The sequence below is a fragment of the Asterias amurensis genome, chromosome 3 (genome assembly GCF_032118995.1).
Source record: "Asterias amurensis chromosome 3, ASM3211899v1".
NCBI lineage: Eukaryota > Metazoa > Echinodermata > Asteroidea > Forcipulatida > Asteriidae > Asterias > Asterias amurensis.
Window position 1 is genome coordinate 9562069 of NC_092650.1, and position 17631 is coordinate 9579699.

General features: G+C 38.2%; 1 protein-coding gene and 2 pseudogenes across 1 annotated transcript in view; 2 read left to right on the forward strand and 1 right to left on the reverse strand.

Moving 5' to 3' along the window:
* The window catches only part of LOC139934716 (A disintegrin and metalloproteinase with thrombospondin motifs 16-like), a 132887-nt gene that overhangs the window by 71045 nt on the left and 44211 nt on the right, over nt 1–17631 (reverse strand). Inside the window, exon 6 of the mRNA XM_071929092.1 lies at nt 3195–3278. Within this exon, the coding sequence (XP_071785193.1) occupies nt 3195–3278 (84 nt within the window). The remainder of the gene's footprint in view (nt 1–3194; nt 3279–17631) is intronic.
* LOC139934391 (uncharacterized) lies at nt 3955–7025 on the forward strand (annotated as a pseudogene).
* LOC139934392 (uncharacterized) lies at nt 7060–8444 on the forward strand (annotated as a pseudogene).

Here is a 17631-nt window from a genome sequence, read left to right on the forward strand (position 1 = left end):
TCGTGATTGACAGCTTTGTAGACGTCTCGGGGTGTGACACCTTTTGAAAGATGGTGGGTGTTGAACCTCACGGTGTTTGGTCTGTTAAGACCCATGGCAGAAAACATGGCGAACAAGCGGCACCGCCGTTGATTTGAGAGCTTTTAGAGCCAAAAGGCCCTAAAAGGTTGGTTTCAATCGCTCTTACCTCAATGAAAGTGTTCTATGTACAACTTGAGAGACACTTGCTAGTAGAAAAAGCTTCCACAAAAACGCAGAAGGTGAAATTTCTGTCAATTTCCTGGCGCTTGATGTAGCTATGTCACATGTCCTCAATAAAATTTATTCATATATTCATTTATTTATTTGTGTGTTTTTCTTTTTATTCATTTATTTGTTTATTTAATCATTAAACTATTCATTTACATAATTTTTTATAAATTGTTTCCTTTTTTCCCTTTATAGATTTGGTCACTTTAATTTAATTTGCATTCTAATTGGATACTCTTTTACATTTTTTGACTAGCACTAGAGTGGGATTTGAACCAACGTCAATTCTTTGTTCAACCTCAAAATCATTTACAAATTTACCCAGTCAGTTTCCCTTGTGGTTTATATTGATATCTGAAACAAAAAAGTTGCATCCCCTTAAGGTGATCCCCTAGCTGCCGCTTCCCAGGTTGTATCGTAATTTGGGTGTGATCCCTGGCTACACGGCAGTTAACGGTTGTATGGCTTCTGACTGGCACCCCTGAACAACGATATTGACAAAATAGGGACACCGCCAATATAGGGCTAGATAGCTCAGTTGGTAGAGCGCCGGCACGTTAATCTGGAGGTCGTTGGTTCGAATCCCACTCTAGTAAATTCTTTGTTCAACCTCAAAATCATTTACAAATTTACCCAGTCAGTTTCCCTTGTGGTTTATATTGATATCTGAAACAAAAAAGTCGCATCCCCTTAAGGTGATCCCCTAGCTGCCGCTTCCCAGGTTGTATCGTAATATGGGTGTGATCCCTGGCTACACGGCAGTTAACGGTTGTATGGCTTCTGACTGGCACCCCCGAACAAAGATATTGACAAAATAGGGACACCGCCAATATCAAATTTTGATGTACATACATGTAGACATGTTTTATTTAGTTAACTTTCCTAACTTTTTGTACATAAATTGATTTATACATATTTTATTACACTTTTATTACGTTTATTACAACCAGATGTGGGGAGGCAGGTCTATGGACCACTGTATTTAATTTGCTTATGTTTCTCCTTGCCCATTTGGAAGTATTTTTGTATTGTCATGTATTGTTGAATGGCTGAATAAATGGTAGTTTATTTGTGGTAGTGCAGGGCAGTATGATTAACCGAGTAGCTTAAAAACTACTTTGGTACTGGTGTGACAAACATCTACAGGTGTATCAGTCACCTTTCAGATTGAAACTACTTTTTTTCCAAAGCAGCTTTCAGATTGAAACTACTTTTCTTCCTAAAAAAATGACTTTGTTTTTAAGCAGCTCTATTAAAAGAAGAGTCTAGATCAGGTGATGGACTACATGCATTGCTAAATCAAGTGAGAAACACCCTTGTTGTTGACTGCCTTGTTCAATAAATGCTTTACAACTGTCCTTTATACCATAATAAAATCTACTGTTACAACTTTACATTGTTATTGAATGTATGCTTTGTTAAGTAAGGCGCCACCAATCTTTATTTGTAAATCAATAGCCCTTTAGGCTTAAGTTTACCAGCATGGTGGATTTGTACAGTTTAAATAGGTTACAACCATCCTTTGTGTGTTCTTTCTTCATGGTTGTCAAAACCATTCATCAAACTACTGCTAGTCTGCCCTAAGCCAATTGAAGACTTGACTGCAGCTCTTTTGTTAACAGCTTATACAATATATAGGTAACAGACTGCAGTCAACCATACAGCATATACAAGGCTCTAGTATCAAACTCAATCTCTGTTGATTATATCATGGAGGTATACATGTACACTAGCGGGATGCCGCGCTTCGCTCGGGCCGACCGTGTTACTCTACGAGGTAAAAGGAAAACCGTGCAATTTTGAGGCATGTTTGTGTGGATCATTGTATTCTACTTTTACAACATCTTTCCATCCATATGCATTTTATTTAAAAAAAAACGGTTTCAAACCCTTTTCAAAGACCAACTCGACCGATCCAAGGCCACGTGTTCCTTTAAAGTTTGGTTGTGGATGTAGTGTTGTAGGCCCATATTATTATTACTATTATTTTTTTATTTTATTTTTTTTTTGTCTCTTCATTTCATTCTTTTTGTAAACTGTTGATTAGTGTAAGAAAAATGGTAGTGTTAGGGGTGTAATTGGTTGTCACAAGATAGTTGTTTATTTGTGTATTTACCTTTATGGGTATTATTATGCTAAAGATTGAAATATGAAGTACATTATACCCATAATAATAATAACAATAACAATAACAATAACAATAACAATCACAATAACAATAACAATAACAATAACAATAACAATAACAATAACAATAACAATAACAATAACAATAACAATAACAATAACAATAACAATAACAATAACAATAACAATAACAATAACAATAACAATAACAATAACAATAACAATAACAATAACAATAACAATAACAATAACAAATAAATCGGCTCTGTTATTGTTATTGTAGTAATTTTGTTAACTCAACTGCACAAGTATTTCCCCCGTGGAACACTGTCTGATGAGTCACCTGTCAGAAAGATTTCTAGGAGGTCTGGTAACAACATCGACAAGTGGCTGCCACACGGTCGCCGCCCAAACTTCCTCCAATCAAATTGGGGTTTTGTAGGGTCTTGCAACCCGACGTCTGAAACCACACAAACGTGTTGAATTCCACACACACAACCGTGTTGATTTCTACAAGGATGCCATGCCACTGGACCTTCTAATTTCAATCCAAGATGGCGCGGTTACGCTTTTAATAGTATAGATGTACATTGTATATGAATGAACATTCCTACCTTCTCATGCAAGTATGCAATCAACAGATGCGGTCATGATTGGTCAATATCACCATTGCAATCAGTATAAGCTCATGTATTGGTTCATGTAGCAATTGCTCCATGGTTATTCGTATCCATTTGATAAGTTTGGTAATTTAATTGACAAATTAATACTATGAACCACTGAGAAGATTATACACTACACTTTTTACTACAGCTTACCTGATCATCATGTAGTAGAAGCAAACTAACAAGAACGATATTAATTGTGTTTCCCAATGAAGCATCTTTGTATAAACTGGTGACCTGTGCAAATTAAATAGGAAACAATTCAGGGTAACAATGTAAAATAAATTGTTTAATATCAGAATGTTTACATGTACATTAAAGGATTTGGGTACTTTTGTAACACACTACACAATTTCCACAGATTTAAACTTAACTTACACCGTTTGAAGATTATTGTTGTCATTATTATCCGTCTGGATTCAAGCGTTTGCTAGTTTAGAGTTTTGAGTCTGTCCTCGTACGACATTGCACCTCATTGCCTAAGGAACATCCTCGTAGCTCTCCTTTGGACATGTTCAAGTTTTGCTGAAAGTGTTGTAGTATAGGGGCACCATGCAGGCAGCCCATACTCAAGAAATATAGTTTTGTCTGGTTGAATACCAAAATTATTGTGTGTGTAGCACCCCGGGTCACGTGCGTAGGGCGCTGGCAATCGATTTCACCATACTGAGATCGATCGTGCCATTACATTCCAAACTCATTGAAGCATAAGATCAAACTGCTAAAGCGTATACATAGTATATAAGAAAAAGGAATCTTTGAGTCTCCAGTTCAGGTCTTTTTCAGTCGCTGAGTATACTTTAAAACATTTTATCAGAGTTAATCTAGTTTGTTACGACATATCCCTATTGCCCCTTCATTTTTCATTTTTCTTCCGTTTTTGATTTGTTTTGTCTTTACACAGGCTTGCCAAATGGTGTGTGCTACAACTGTAAGACAGCCAGTCACTGGGCCAGAGAATGCCCCTTCGCTTAAACCCTTTACCAGTCCCCACGGGTCAAGCCAAGAGCTCAAGCCGCACCTTTCATCGGCTACAACAACTACCACACACGATTTGCACCATGGCAAGTCCCAGCCGCTCAGAGACCAGTTCAAGCTCTCTTACCCGCAACAGCCACCCAAGCGGCATCCTAAAGCGGCAGAACTCCAAGAGAAGTTCGGTGACGTGTTAGAGGTGAATTGTAACTTTAAGTCATACAATGTTAACGAGTTAATATCAGATGATGTAAACGTAAAGGGTAGATTAAAGGAGCATTCTCAGTTTTGGTATGATATTGGAGCATCCGCTACAGTAATGTCAATTATTAGTGAAGGTTATCGTATTCCATTTGATCAACAACCTCCTCCAATGTTTTCAAACAATAACTTAATCATCTTTGTTAGAAAGCTTATTCGTATCAGAAGAGATACTAAAATTGCTTAAATCTGGAAGGATTACTGAAAGAAGTGAGCCTTCTTATGTAGTTAGCCCTCTAACAGTTGCCACACAGGTGTCAGGGAAAAGGAGGCTGATTTTAGATCTAAGTAAATTAAACCAGTGCCTCACGAAAGTTCACTTCAAAATGGATGATTGGAAGTAGGCTTGCAATTTCTTTCAAGTTAATCACTTCTATTCACATTTGACCTCAAATCTGGTTATCACCACATTGACGTAGCCACTGATCATCAACAATACTTAGGTTTTTCATGGGAGTGAGGAGGGGTTCATAGATATTTTGAGTTTAACCTCCTTCCCTTTGGCCTCTCCTCCGCACCCTTGCTCTTCACCAAAATTATGAAACCTCTCGCTACACACTGGAGAGCGTCCGGGATACTAATTGCTTTGTATCTAGACGATGGTTTTTGCGTGGTTCCAAAGTCAACTACCAATCATGATTATAATATGTTAATAGCTAGAGAAATTTCCAGACATGTTAAGGTTGATCTCCTTAGGGCTGGGCTAATATACAACATTCAGAAATCAATTTGGAACCCATCTACCCGCATTGACTGGCTGGGTATGACCTGGGACACAGTAGCTGGCACTTTGCAGGTTGTACAGAGAAGAATAGATAAAATTTGCCATACTGTACCATCCAAGTTTTGAAATCTTCAAATGTTACCGCAATTAAAAAATTGCACTCCTTGGTAGGCCAGGTTATTTCCCTTAGTCCCGTAGTTGGTAATTTAAGCAGGTTAACGGCAAGACATTGGGCCGGATAAATAAAAACTAGCAATTACTTATCAAGTAAAAGGTTCAGCATTAGCAAGAAGACTGAAAAGTAAAAGATCAGGCATGAACATTTTGCTCGCTGGATTACCTTTCACTTATAGACATATAAATAAAAACGACATTTTACTAACATACTGTAGCAATTACTAATATTTTTACAAGCTACTACATGAGGAGCTTGAGATTTTACTTGAACAACAGTGTTGCATATATGGCTCGGTATCGCGTCAGTATTAAAGGGTTATTTTTCCCTTGACCTAATGATCCAACTATAATGTTACTTATAAATTTGTTGTGTACTTTAATTGCTCTAAAAGAACCAATCTCTGGAGCGCTGGCGTGGAGAGGCTGGCTGTTTCCTCATAGCCACTGCCGCCATCAAAAACTTGACTAAGTGGAAACTGCCCCGCCTGCATTTCAGTTAAGCGCTTTTGATCTGCGAGTCCATGCCTCTATTGTTATACTCCTGAATACCCCGCTATTGTGCTTTTCTCCGACCACTTACTAATCCGTTCAAGTAAGTGGTGTTTTTCCAGTAAAAGGTTATTTATAGAGATTTGAGCAAATTCTCATGCCTGATCTTAAACTTATCGACATTTTGTTAATGCTGGCCTTTACACGGCCCAGTATCTTGTGAAACTATCAGGTAATAGTAAAATGTCGGTTTTATTTACATCTCAATAAGAAGAGTCCCTCAAGCATTGATTTTACCTACTAGTTCGACCAATTACTAGCAATATTAAGGCTTACTTTTATTTATAATAATTTAAGTAAAAGACTAGTAAAAGCAAATGCTAGTTTTTTTTTATCTGGCCCATTGTCAAACAGAAATCGCTAAGGCTTCTCATGAAGACAACAGGGTCAGATTGGATGAGCATTGCTCGTCAGAGATTAATTTCTGGGATATTAATTTACCAAGATTGAATGTGCGTAAGGTGTTTGCAGCCAATAAGATTAGCAAAATATCATGTTGTGATGCTAGTGCATTAGGATCGGGAGCCATTATATGTAATGATATCCATACAGCCCACAAACTTTGGACAGAAGTTGGAAGCCAAAAAGAGCTCCACGTGGCGAGAATTAAACACCATTTATTTTGCATTGTGCTCGTTCCTGCCAATTATCTCCAATTCACAACTGAAAATTCTAACGGACAGTCAGTCCGCCGTCCGCATAGTAGAGGTCGGAAGTATGAATCTAGAATTGCAACAATTGGCTCAAGATATATTCCGTACTTGTCTCAACAACCATGTGTTAATAGAAGTAGACTGGATTCTTAGAACTTGTAACGAACAAGCAGATTTTGTCAGTAGGCTTATTGATTTGGAAGACTGGGAAATAAAGCCCAGCATTTTTCAAACAGTTATTAATGATGCATGTGGACCATTTACAGTAGATTTTTTTGCTTGCTTTTACAATTCCAAGTTGCCCCGTTTCTTCTCAGGGTTTTGGAACCCGGGGTCATCCGCGGTGGATGCTTTTGCACAGAAGTGGGCAAATGAAAGTTGTTTGTTAGTTCCTCCAGTAGTATTGATTCCAGCAGTCCTAAAACATTTACATTTATGCAACGGTAAAGGAGTTTAGTTTTCCCCTGGTGGCCATCTTCACCTTTTTGGCCATTATTTTGGTCTTGTTATAGAACTTGGATGAAAGGATTTATCACATTTGAAGGATCTAGTGCACTGCAGTTGGGAAGAAATAAGAATTCTCTTTTGGGTTCCAATAAGTTAAAGAGCCTTGTATGTGTAGCTTATATTGATTGCACCAACTAAAGCTACATGTATATATATTTTTCTCCCCCATGTGTATCAGATCATTTACAGTCAGGCTTTTTGGTCAGATTTCCCTACCAGCATGGAGGAGTCCAAGATGCACATATTTTTTGAAGTTCTTTTTGCCAAGGCGAACGTCACCATAACTGGTTACTTATACAAGTGTAGGGAGTTCTTAGCTTGGCTTAAGGTACAAAAAATTCCACTCGTATTTCCCATTAAAGTACATGCTATAGCCGCATTCATCGTTCATAAAAGTAAGTTCGCAAATTCTGACAGTACAATATACAGTGTCAATTGCAGCTGCCATAAAATGGCTTCACTCAATAGTTAATATCACACCCAATCCCTTGGACTCACCAGTAATGCAACAACTAAATATAAGTAATAGAAGAAAGTTACACAAACCACCCGTGCAAAAAGAGCCCCTTCCATTCAGTCTAGTCAAAGCTATAATCGATAGATTTGGGCAATCTGATTGCAGTCTGATCAATTTAAAGACGGCATGCTATGTCTCCCTTTAAGGATTCGGGTACTTTTTCAAAATGTCCACAGATCTACATTAAACTTACAGGGTTTGAAGATAATGATAGTGGACAGCTTCTCTTCAAATATTACTAACTAAGGTTGTGTAGTTTTTGAGAAATGAGTAAAACAAGTCACAAAATCATTTTCGGCTCATGAGACCAACATGATTTTAGCATGTAAAATCCCCTTAACCAGTTATGATATTATACCAAAACCATAGCGTAACCCGTTGATACGTTTTACATGTTAAAACTGAGCCGAAAATTATTACTTTTACTCATTTCTTAAAAACTACAGCACCTCAGTAAGTAAAATTACAAGGGAAGTTTTCTACTGTCATAATCTTCAAACTGTGTAAGTTTAATGTAAATCTGTGGATATTGTGTTTTTTGTTAGGAAAAAGTACATATACCCTTTAAATTTACTCTTCTTTTTTAGGCACGCCGAGATGGCACAAATTAAAGCTAGCCACATTCTGGCACCCCCAGCAGAAAATTGCCTTAGCATCTTTATTCCTCACTCTAAAACGGACATTTTTAGGGACGGTAATACCACTTTCTTAACAGACTCTGGAGACAAATATTCTCCCGTAAAAATTCTGAAGTGTTTCATGGCTAAGTGTAACATTAAAATCGGCCAAGATGTCTATCTATTCACAGCTATGTCCTTCCATTCAAGCACGTCTCATCTCATACCCCTTAGTCAGACCTCTTAGTTACACAAGATGCAGAGAAATGTTTTTAGATGCACTCAAGCAAGTAGGAAAAGACAAACCAACCAATTATGGACTTCATAGTATGAGGTCCGGGGGAGCAACGCATTTAGCAAACAGAAGATCTCATAATGCAACATGGGAGGTGGAAAACCACCAATGCAAAAAAGTTGTGGTAAAAGTTCTTTCTGGAGATTAAAGTCTTGTATTAAGGAAGATTGCATATGTGATCCAGATGTAGATGTAGTGACTTATAATAACAATATGAAGGTCAAAATCTCATTTTGAAATTAATAAGTGACAAGTTTAATTATTTATCTATTTATTATTCTTGCTCAAACATTACAAGTAACGGTATTTGTAATAGTAGATTTTATGTAGATGTATAAGTTCAATTGCATTTTCCGTTAGAAGATGTTTTTTCTGATTTCAAGAATACCATGTTTAGCAGTGTATGCAAGATACTTTAAAATTCTTCTGTCACGTCTGTCTGTGAGAAACTACATGAGGATATCAACAGACCATTTGACCAAGGAACTAAATAAACGTATGTAAGTGGGACTTTCAATACAACTACATGGCTAAGAAGGAAAAGAACATTCTTGACAAGTTGAGAAGAAATCTGCGGGGATGCTCAAACCATATGAAGAGTACTGCTTACTTGCCACTTGTGTGACCCTGACACTTATGAGTCCAAGTATATCAACAATCTCAAATAGTAATAAGCAACAGGCTGCAATTGGTTTATGAGCAACAACTATGAACGGCCAGGGACGTGTCTCCAATATGAATAAAACCCCTAAATGGGACACTCTGGATCACAGACATGAGGCAGGTAGATCTGTTCTTACGAAATCTTTTCAATTGGGGATTTACGCTTTACACACCAAGTGTACCAAGTTCAGTAAGTTAACAAGTCTCACTACAAAAAAAAGATCCCGCTGTTCAAATTTGGTGCATCAGCAAAGTAACCAGCCTTGCTCCAGCGAATTGTAGGACTGAGGCATACAAATATTCATTCCTTTCAGGGGCAAGTAGGGACTGGAACCGTCTGCCAGACAAAATTATATCTAGTAATGTCAGAATTAAAACTACTTATCACACCACAAACAAACTCATGTTAGTTAGACCCATTGATCTTGTGGCTCTACATGGACAAGTTACAGTCTGTTGCTAGAACTTACTGGACTTGTATAGTATGAAAAGTCACACTCAATGGATGAAAACCAAAACGTTATGAAAACAAATAATTCACAAACATTTCAGGGTTCAAAATTGATGATTTCATCATCACAAATATTCTGAGACATTATTATCTCCCTATGCCCTTGGCATTTTTTCAAGAGTGAATACACTCAGGAAATAAGACATTGTTCAGAAGAGTATGACTTGACAATAGGGAAACACAATAAGGAAACTTATTATACATAAATACACTGTATGTCGCTGACACGAATCAACCCATTTCCTATCCTAATGCCATCATCTACATGACAAAATGTTGACTCACTCAATCCTCTAATGTTCTGATTGTTTTTAAATACTTGTTCCTGTGCTGAATACTGGTATTACTGACACCTTTGGTTTTTGGAACAGTTCAATTGTTTGTAATCCTACTACTGTATATTAAATGTAGGTGTATACCATAAAACTGACGTGAACACTTCATTTCAAAAGTTGGTAGCGTTTTTGAGATATCGTCAAAAATCCAGAGGGAATAGGTCTACCCAGGAAAATAACTCCTAATTTCTCAGATTTTTTGCATAAAAAATTACATCTTTTTACAGGAAGTGAACTAATTCTCAAAATGCTATCTCATTGAAAGTTGTTGTAGGCAAACAACCTAAAGTTTTTGTTAACATTAATTAGAAATACCTTCCCTTATGTGTAAATATTACCAATAATTTTTTTGAAGTTAAAGCTGTTTTGGTTTTTTTGCCATTCATTTTCTGAAGTTAAAGCAGTTCAACTGAGTTTTCATTTCAATAATACATCATATCAATGATGACAGTAACTCTGCTTCTAAACAAGCCATGTACCCAGGGAATACATCACCTTCTGCTCAACACCAACACTTTCTCTACTTAGCCTCTTGTATGATACAATTGGGATTGCATGTCATTATTCCAAGGCCAGTCTTATTTAATGTGTTCACCTGTTTTCCTGAACTTACACCTGACCACAATAAGTCATGGTATGAAGTTCAACCTGACCTGCCCAAATTCACTGCTAATAAACCTGTATCACCCAAAGAAAATTTAGTGTTAGAACAAAAACTAAGTGCCCTTGGATTAGAGAGTGAAAACTATCACCATTTCCTGAATTACTTGAGGTATTTTAAACATCATTTCCCCAAAGAACCCTTTCTATTCCCAAGCATTCATATCCGATAACTCAAGCATTATAAGTGACTGCAAAATAACTCAAATTCCAATTGGCTTGACTTCAGTGAACATTTCCCAATGGGTCGTTATTTGGTAATCTAGGTCAACTCTGTGGTATATTGATGTGCAAACCAGAACCTTTCCAGAATTTCAATATCAAAAGTTAACATCCAACTTAGAAATGATATTATTTAAACAGCGGCTACAGGATAATCTCAATATTTTAACTAATACCATTTTTTGCCCAAATAGAAATAGTAGATAACGGTTTACTGCCATATTACGCTTAAAAATTACATTAAGGAACAAATAATTCAAGATAAAAATGCACCTCAGGGTTTGTGCACAGTTCTCAAGTTGTTGCCAACTGAGGGAGCTCTTTTCTACACGTATATCAAATAGCGCTGATAAAGTCACAATACCTTTGTCGCGCGGGTTTATTTGACCTTGCGGTTTCAGAATTTTGGCTTGAAGTGTTTTGGAGAAAAAAACATTTTTACCATGTTTTAACATGAGGTAAGAGACTCATTATATTTTTTTCTTGTATTCTATGGACTCCATCTACTGGAAAAATGTAATAACTATATATTTCAGAGCATTCTGTAGCCGCCCTTTAACCCTCCTATGAGATGGGTTTATTGTGTACTATTTGTAGTATTGTTAACACAGAGTGGGGTTTGTGGTGTTTTTGTGGTTGTGTGATTGCACTTGCCCTTTACAACTGAACCAAGAAACTTAATTTTCATTTAAATCCTGACCCTTGATCCACTCTATGATGAAGCATTAAGCCTGTCATTTGAAAAACATTGAGTGTTCAGAAACACACAAGTACACAGTATTTCAAATTATAAAAATTGTAATAAATACTTGAATACTTTACCTGTTATCTTCATAAATTGATTTGCCACAGCAAAATAATTTCTAAAAAATTCTTATTCACCTGTCCTTTCACGATCGAGGGTCTCCGTTTTGGTTTTTTGGTTTTTTGTGCTACTCACACAATAACACCGTCAATATAACACAATGCGGTATTCCTACGTTTTGACAACATTAATGCCTTTTTAATTACCTGAAAACTCCTTTAAAAAATATTAGGGGGAAGGAAACAAAACACAAAACGAAGCGTTGGAACGTTGCGATCTTAAGAAATAACGGATTCGACAAGGGAGGTGTACCGATCGACAAACCCGCGATGACAAACCGCGATGTCTCGCTCCCAAGCTCACGGCGAGACCCACAAGCTGGGAGTTCATAGCGCCCGGGATTACATCAATCCAGCCCCCACGAGACGCGACATGGGCAGTACATGATATGCCCCAAGGCTTACGTTCCAATAGACTTGACTCAAGTCCCAATCCCGTGCCAGTCTCAGAAAACTACTGTGTTGTGATGCTCTGCATTCCCAAACCTGTTCCGCACGCGGGACAGGGAGTTGATATTGCCTCAGTTGCCTGATATGTAAATGTGTTCACTTATGAATGTAACATTGCTTCGTAATACGTCTTGTCCAATCAAACGCTTTCAAAAAGAAGATTCATTCATTTGTTATTTGTGGGGTTAAGTACTTTAGTTAAGGATTTAAACACATTTTTGAATAAGGGAATCAATGTGTGGTGAAGAGGTTTTCAACTAGTGGTTTAATCCCAACGAGGCCTGGTTCTTGATAAATTACCGAGACGTAGTAAAATAAATGCAAACATTTTAATTGTTCAATGATTTCTTTCAACACAACACCCCTCTAGCTATGAAATGGTAAGGCCTTCGGGTTAACAACTCCTTAAAAGGGAATGCTGTGCGCGTCGTGCGTATCGCGTGATGTAAGCTTGGGCGATATCGATTTATTTTATTCACGATATATCGCTGACAATATATCGCGATATTCGATATAATCGCGATTAATTAAATTTGACATCATCAGTCTTCAAACTCCAAGTGAAAGTTGTAGAAGAGACAGTCATAGCATAAGAGAGGTGTTCTAATGACCTATTCTTCTGGTTTTACTCCAAACCTATGGGGTGCGAGATGTCTCAGCTAGCAAATACATCGCGATATTTAATCGATATCGCGATTATCGCGATATATCGCAATATATCGATATTTCGACTAAAACCAAATCCATCCGATATCAAAATCGTTTCCAAATTAATATCGCGATATTCGATAATATCGTGATATCGCCCAAGCTTAGCGTGATGTGGCACAACTGTTTCAGCATTTGCTCTCGACCAATAGGAATGAAGAAACTGCCTTCTGAGCACAGGTGCAAGCTCGCGTGTCACGCCCATGTTTCAACACTTTTTACTGGTCATAAACAAAGGTTTATACACACTCACGTGACGCGCTCTCCACCAATAGGAATAGCGAAACTGTCTGAGGTATTTATGAATTGCCAATTAATTACAATAACAAAAAGCGATCGTTCATTTGAATTCAAGGTAGTACACTACCGTGCAAATGTCATTGTCAATAAACTATTCTACCTGTGTGTTGAGTCATTATTTTAATCTAATAAATTCATGTTTCTATAGTTCCATGATCGTTGATTAATTCACCAAAAGACGGATTTCCCGACGATGTTTTTTCACTGTGCTAAATCGCCATCTTGGATGGCCTACTTAAATATTCATGAACTCATTAATATTATTATCGGGCATTTAAACCAATGACAACAAACAGCGCAGCGGGAAAAGCTACATGTAGCATATGAATATTTATAACGCCAATCTTAGACCCCCATTCATCAAAATGGCTATTAGACGACCCCCAGCCTATAAAAGGACCTTGCTTTGCATGTGAATACTCTCTCCTTGACCTTTGGAACGAGAACAATGGCGACCAAAACGCCGCTCACCGACCACGAAAAAGGGATGCTTGAGGCTTGGCACCGGGAGGGGATTTCTTGCCGTGAAATTGCCAGGCGTCTTGGTATAAGTGATGCTACCGTCAGACGTAATTTACAGAAGCTGGCTGACCATGGCTCGATGAAATCTCGGCCCAAATGTGGTCGCTCAAGATCCACCAGTGAAAGGGATGACCGGCTCCTTGTCCGCACCTCAAGGCGCAACAGGTTCTTGACCGCCCCCGAGCTCACAGTGGACTTAGCTGCCGCCTACGGCGTGAGTGTGCACAGATCGACAGTCTCCCGTCATCTAGCGGAGGTGGGGCTTAATGGACGTGTCGCTAGGCATAAGCCCCGCCCGACAGCATCGCGACTGAACGGCCAATGACTGGAGCCGGGTCATCTGGAGTGACAAATCACGGTTCCAGTTATTTTAGAGTGAGGGTCGCATTTTTGTGAGACGTGCGGTGGGGGAAGACTACCACGAGAACTGTGTTGTTCACTAGATGAAATACGGGGCTCTGGAATCATGGTTTGGGGCCGCATCAGCTCCGCTGGTGTCGGAGAGCTGGTTCGGGTCACAGAGAATATAAATGCCGTTGTTTATATTGGTATTCTTCGTGACCACATGCTGCCATCTGCCCATGGTTTGATCGACCATGAATTCATCTTTCAGCACGATAATGCCCCTCCGCATACTGCTGGAATTACTCGTGAATTCATGGACGATCCAACCCCAGATTTTATCAAAGATATGGGGGGCAGTTGGGAGTTTGAGGTGATGGTTTGGCCGGCCCAGAGTCCTGACCTTAACCCGATTGAGAATCTGTGGAGCGAAATGGAAAGGCGCCTTCAGCGCGAAGCGCGGCCCCAAAATAAAGATCAACTGTACCAGAGTCTCAATCGGATTTGGGAAGGACTGGATCTCCAGACCATCACAAATCTCTTGGCTTCACAGCCAATTGGAGATGCCAAGCTGTCATCGATGCTGGCGGAGCTTTTACGCGGTACTAAACTCATGTCATCCTCCGTGTTTTGCATCACAACAGGGCGCCGCCATCTTGTATTTTCCCATAATGATATTATAATGAGGATACTCTTCCGTTAACTTTGTGCACGGGGAAAAACATGACGTCCGTTTACTGCCCTTTTAATGACATTGGAACATTAATTAACTGAATGAAACATGAATTTATGTAGTTGGAGAGTTCAGAGAACACACAGGTACAGTTTTTATTTACATTTCCACAATATTATAAACGTAGTATGAACAATTAATTGTATCATTAGTACATGTGCGCCATAACATTTGCACGGTAGTGTACGTTGTAACATACATATGGGTCGGTATTGTTTGCAACATTTGAACCTTGAATATTTGGGAAGTGCAATCCAACGACTTATATTAGCCACACCCCCTTGCCTGCTGATGAGTTCACCCGCCCCACGCGCGCCGCTTCTTGATGCGTGCACTTCACAGTGTCTTGCACTGTGATGTACAGTGTCTTCCACTGTGATGTCACAGAGTGTAATGAAAATTTTATCGACTGTACAGCGCTTCCACACTCCCATTAGTTTTGTACATCTCCCTAATTGGGGAGATTTGTCAATAACAACGTATAGAGTAAGAAACGACCTCGTCCAGTCCTATTTTGGGACCACAATAGCTACGGCGACGGGTATGCGTAGGGACCTCCTGCACGAGAACGGGACTTGAATCAAGTCTAACGTTCCGATTGCTCGACGCCGTGGGGCCAAAGAACAAGCTTCCATTACACGGACTGAATAATTGTAAACAAAATAATTTAAATTTGGTTCAGCGAATTTGCTTTTCTACGACTGGAAGTAAAACTAACTCTGAAGATCACATGATTATTCTAACCACTTTGTGGTTCTAACTATCACGCGACTCTACGTTTCTTTTAAAAATGCTCAAAACAAGCTAAATTTGATGATTTATTTTAGGAACTGCTCTTCTCGATTCCTGGAAGACCTTTGAAGTCATATCTTAGTCTATTTTGTTGCCCAAATAGCCCAATTTAGCCAGTGTGCCCCTTCAAGTGTTTCTAAATGTCCAAATTTCAATTACTTGCCATTATAAATGCAAAGATCTGTCAAATATAATTCTGTATAAACCAACTCTTTGAAACTATTTTAAAATGTTGACTTCTCTAAACAGCTCTGGCAGCTGGATTAACAAGTAAACTTATGGGTGACTCATGCTCTCCATCCACTCACTTTTTAAAGCTAGTCTTCAATAACTTTCATTCATGAATGCCCCAGACAGTTCAGTTATTCTGATTAGTTTGGGACTGTGCTCAAGGGTAAGTTTTAACAGTTATGACAGTATCAAATTCATCTATAGGTGAGTCATAAACCAGATGTTTCCTAAGTAAAGACTAAATTCACTTTAAAGTCGCTGAAGATTATGCTCAATGTCGGCACTAAACAAACTGTGAGAACCAAATGCATTCTCTTTGCAAACTCCTGCTTGATAAACATTTGTAATGGGCTGTCAAATGATTACAACATGCGGTTCAAGCCACTTGAAAATACTTTTAAAAAAACTTATTGTTTATCGATAAGAATCACATTTTTGTATGTGCCACTTTATACTTCTGGTCTAAACATCTTGTTAATATAAATTAAAGTTAACAAGAAATTAATTTTTATATACAAAATTTCAACATCCAGTTTAACCGGAAGTAAAAGTCAAATGTGTAAATTTGTTTATTACCTCAATAATGTTTATATGGTGCAAAGATCATGTATGTAGGTTCATGTGATATGGTTCTTGAGATATGATTATTTGAATTAACTATAGGAATAACCTTTCAGTTAAACTGTGTTGGGTATGAAACATCGCTCAAATCATGAGAAACATGCATGGAAAAATTGTGAATGTTCCCTGGTCTTCAAGCAGAGTCAATGTACAGCCTGATCCACAAGCGCTATGCACAAGACGCAGGTGATGTTTGCTGTAAAGCTTGGGGGTTACGTGATGCATTGCACTGTACTGTCTCACACTTTGACGGAACGAAACTCACATTTCAAGTTGGAAATAACAATGCAAATTGCTCTTAAATAAAAAAATAAAAATTGTCAAATTTATTGCTCAAGTTGACTACACATTATTACTACCTTCTCATTTTTGTTTGTACGTTTTGGTCCTATTTTCTGTCTGACTACGGGGGGATGAAAACCTATGTTTTCCTTACGTAAAAATATTATTTTAATGAGTATGTACATTGTAAGGCGCCGTGTTTTTATAAAAAAATTCTGACGTTTATGTTATCAAAAATGGGTCGTTAAACTTAGCGTCAAGGTCATCAACAATTCCACATTATTTCGGACAGGAAGGTTGTATGATCATAATTTTTATTTTATTTACAATGTTGAGATTTGCTTGTTGGGATTTATTATGATAAAACTCCAAAAGGAAAATTACTTGATGTACCTCAATTTGAACGAACGGGTAACAAATGGTCGAAAGTGCAAAAAATTTCAAAAAAACAACATGAACACGTCATCACGACATCACTACAAATTTAAGTAATGTCTTTTAAAGACTACCAATACACCAATTAACAACTCAGTCAGACTTCTGGTTTTGGAGATACTTTTTGTGTCATGTGGCTGTGCACAAAAAATTGCACAGCCACATGACACATAATGACATCATCAAGCTAAAGGCCCGGTCCCACTGCAGCGATAACGAGAACGATAACGATCACGACGTAAAAAGAACGCGTTCTATTGGTTGAATTCCTCCACGCAGAATACGCACACACTCATTCAACCAATAGAATGCGTTCTCTTGGCATCGTTATCGTTATCGTTATCGTTATCGCTGCAGTGGGACCGGGCCTTAAGACTCCACAGACATGTTGCTACCATCCAGGACAATATGTATGGAAAACATTATCATAAACTCTGCCACAAACCTTTAGTAAAAGTATATTTTGAAATGTTGTAAGTCTGTCGCTAGAGCGCGCTCTTAAATTTGGTGACTTCATCTATCTTGTTTTTTTTTAAACCAGACCCTTGTCAGACTACAACATCATTTAAAACAACTCAAAATATATTGGCAGTTTAAATTACAAGGCACTTCCAGTTTCAGCCAGAAGTAGAAGGCACACAAGG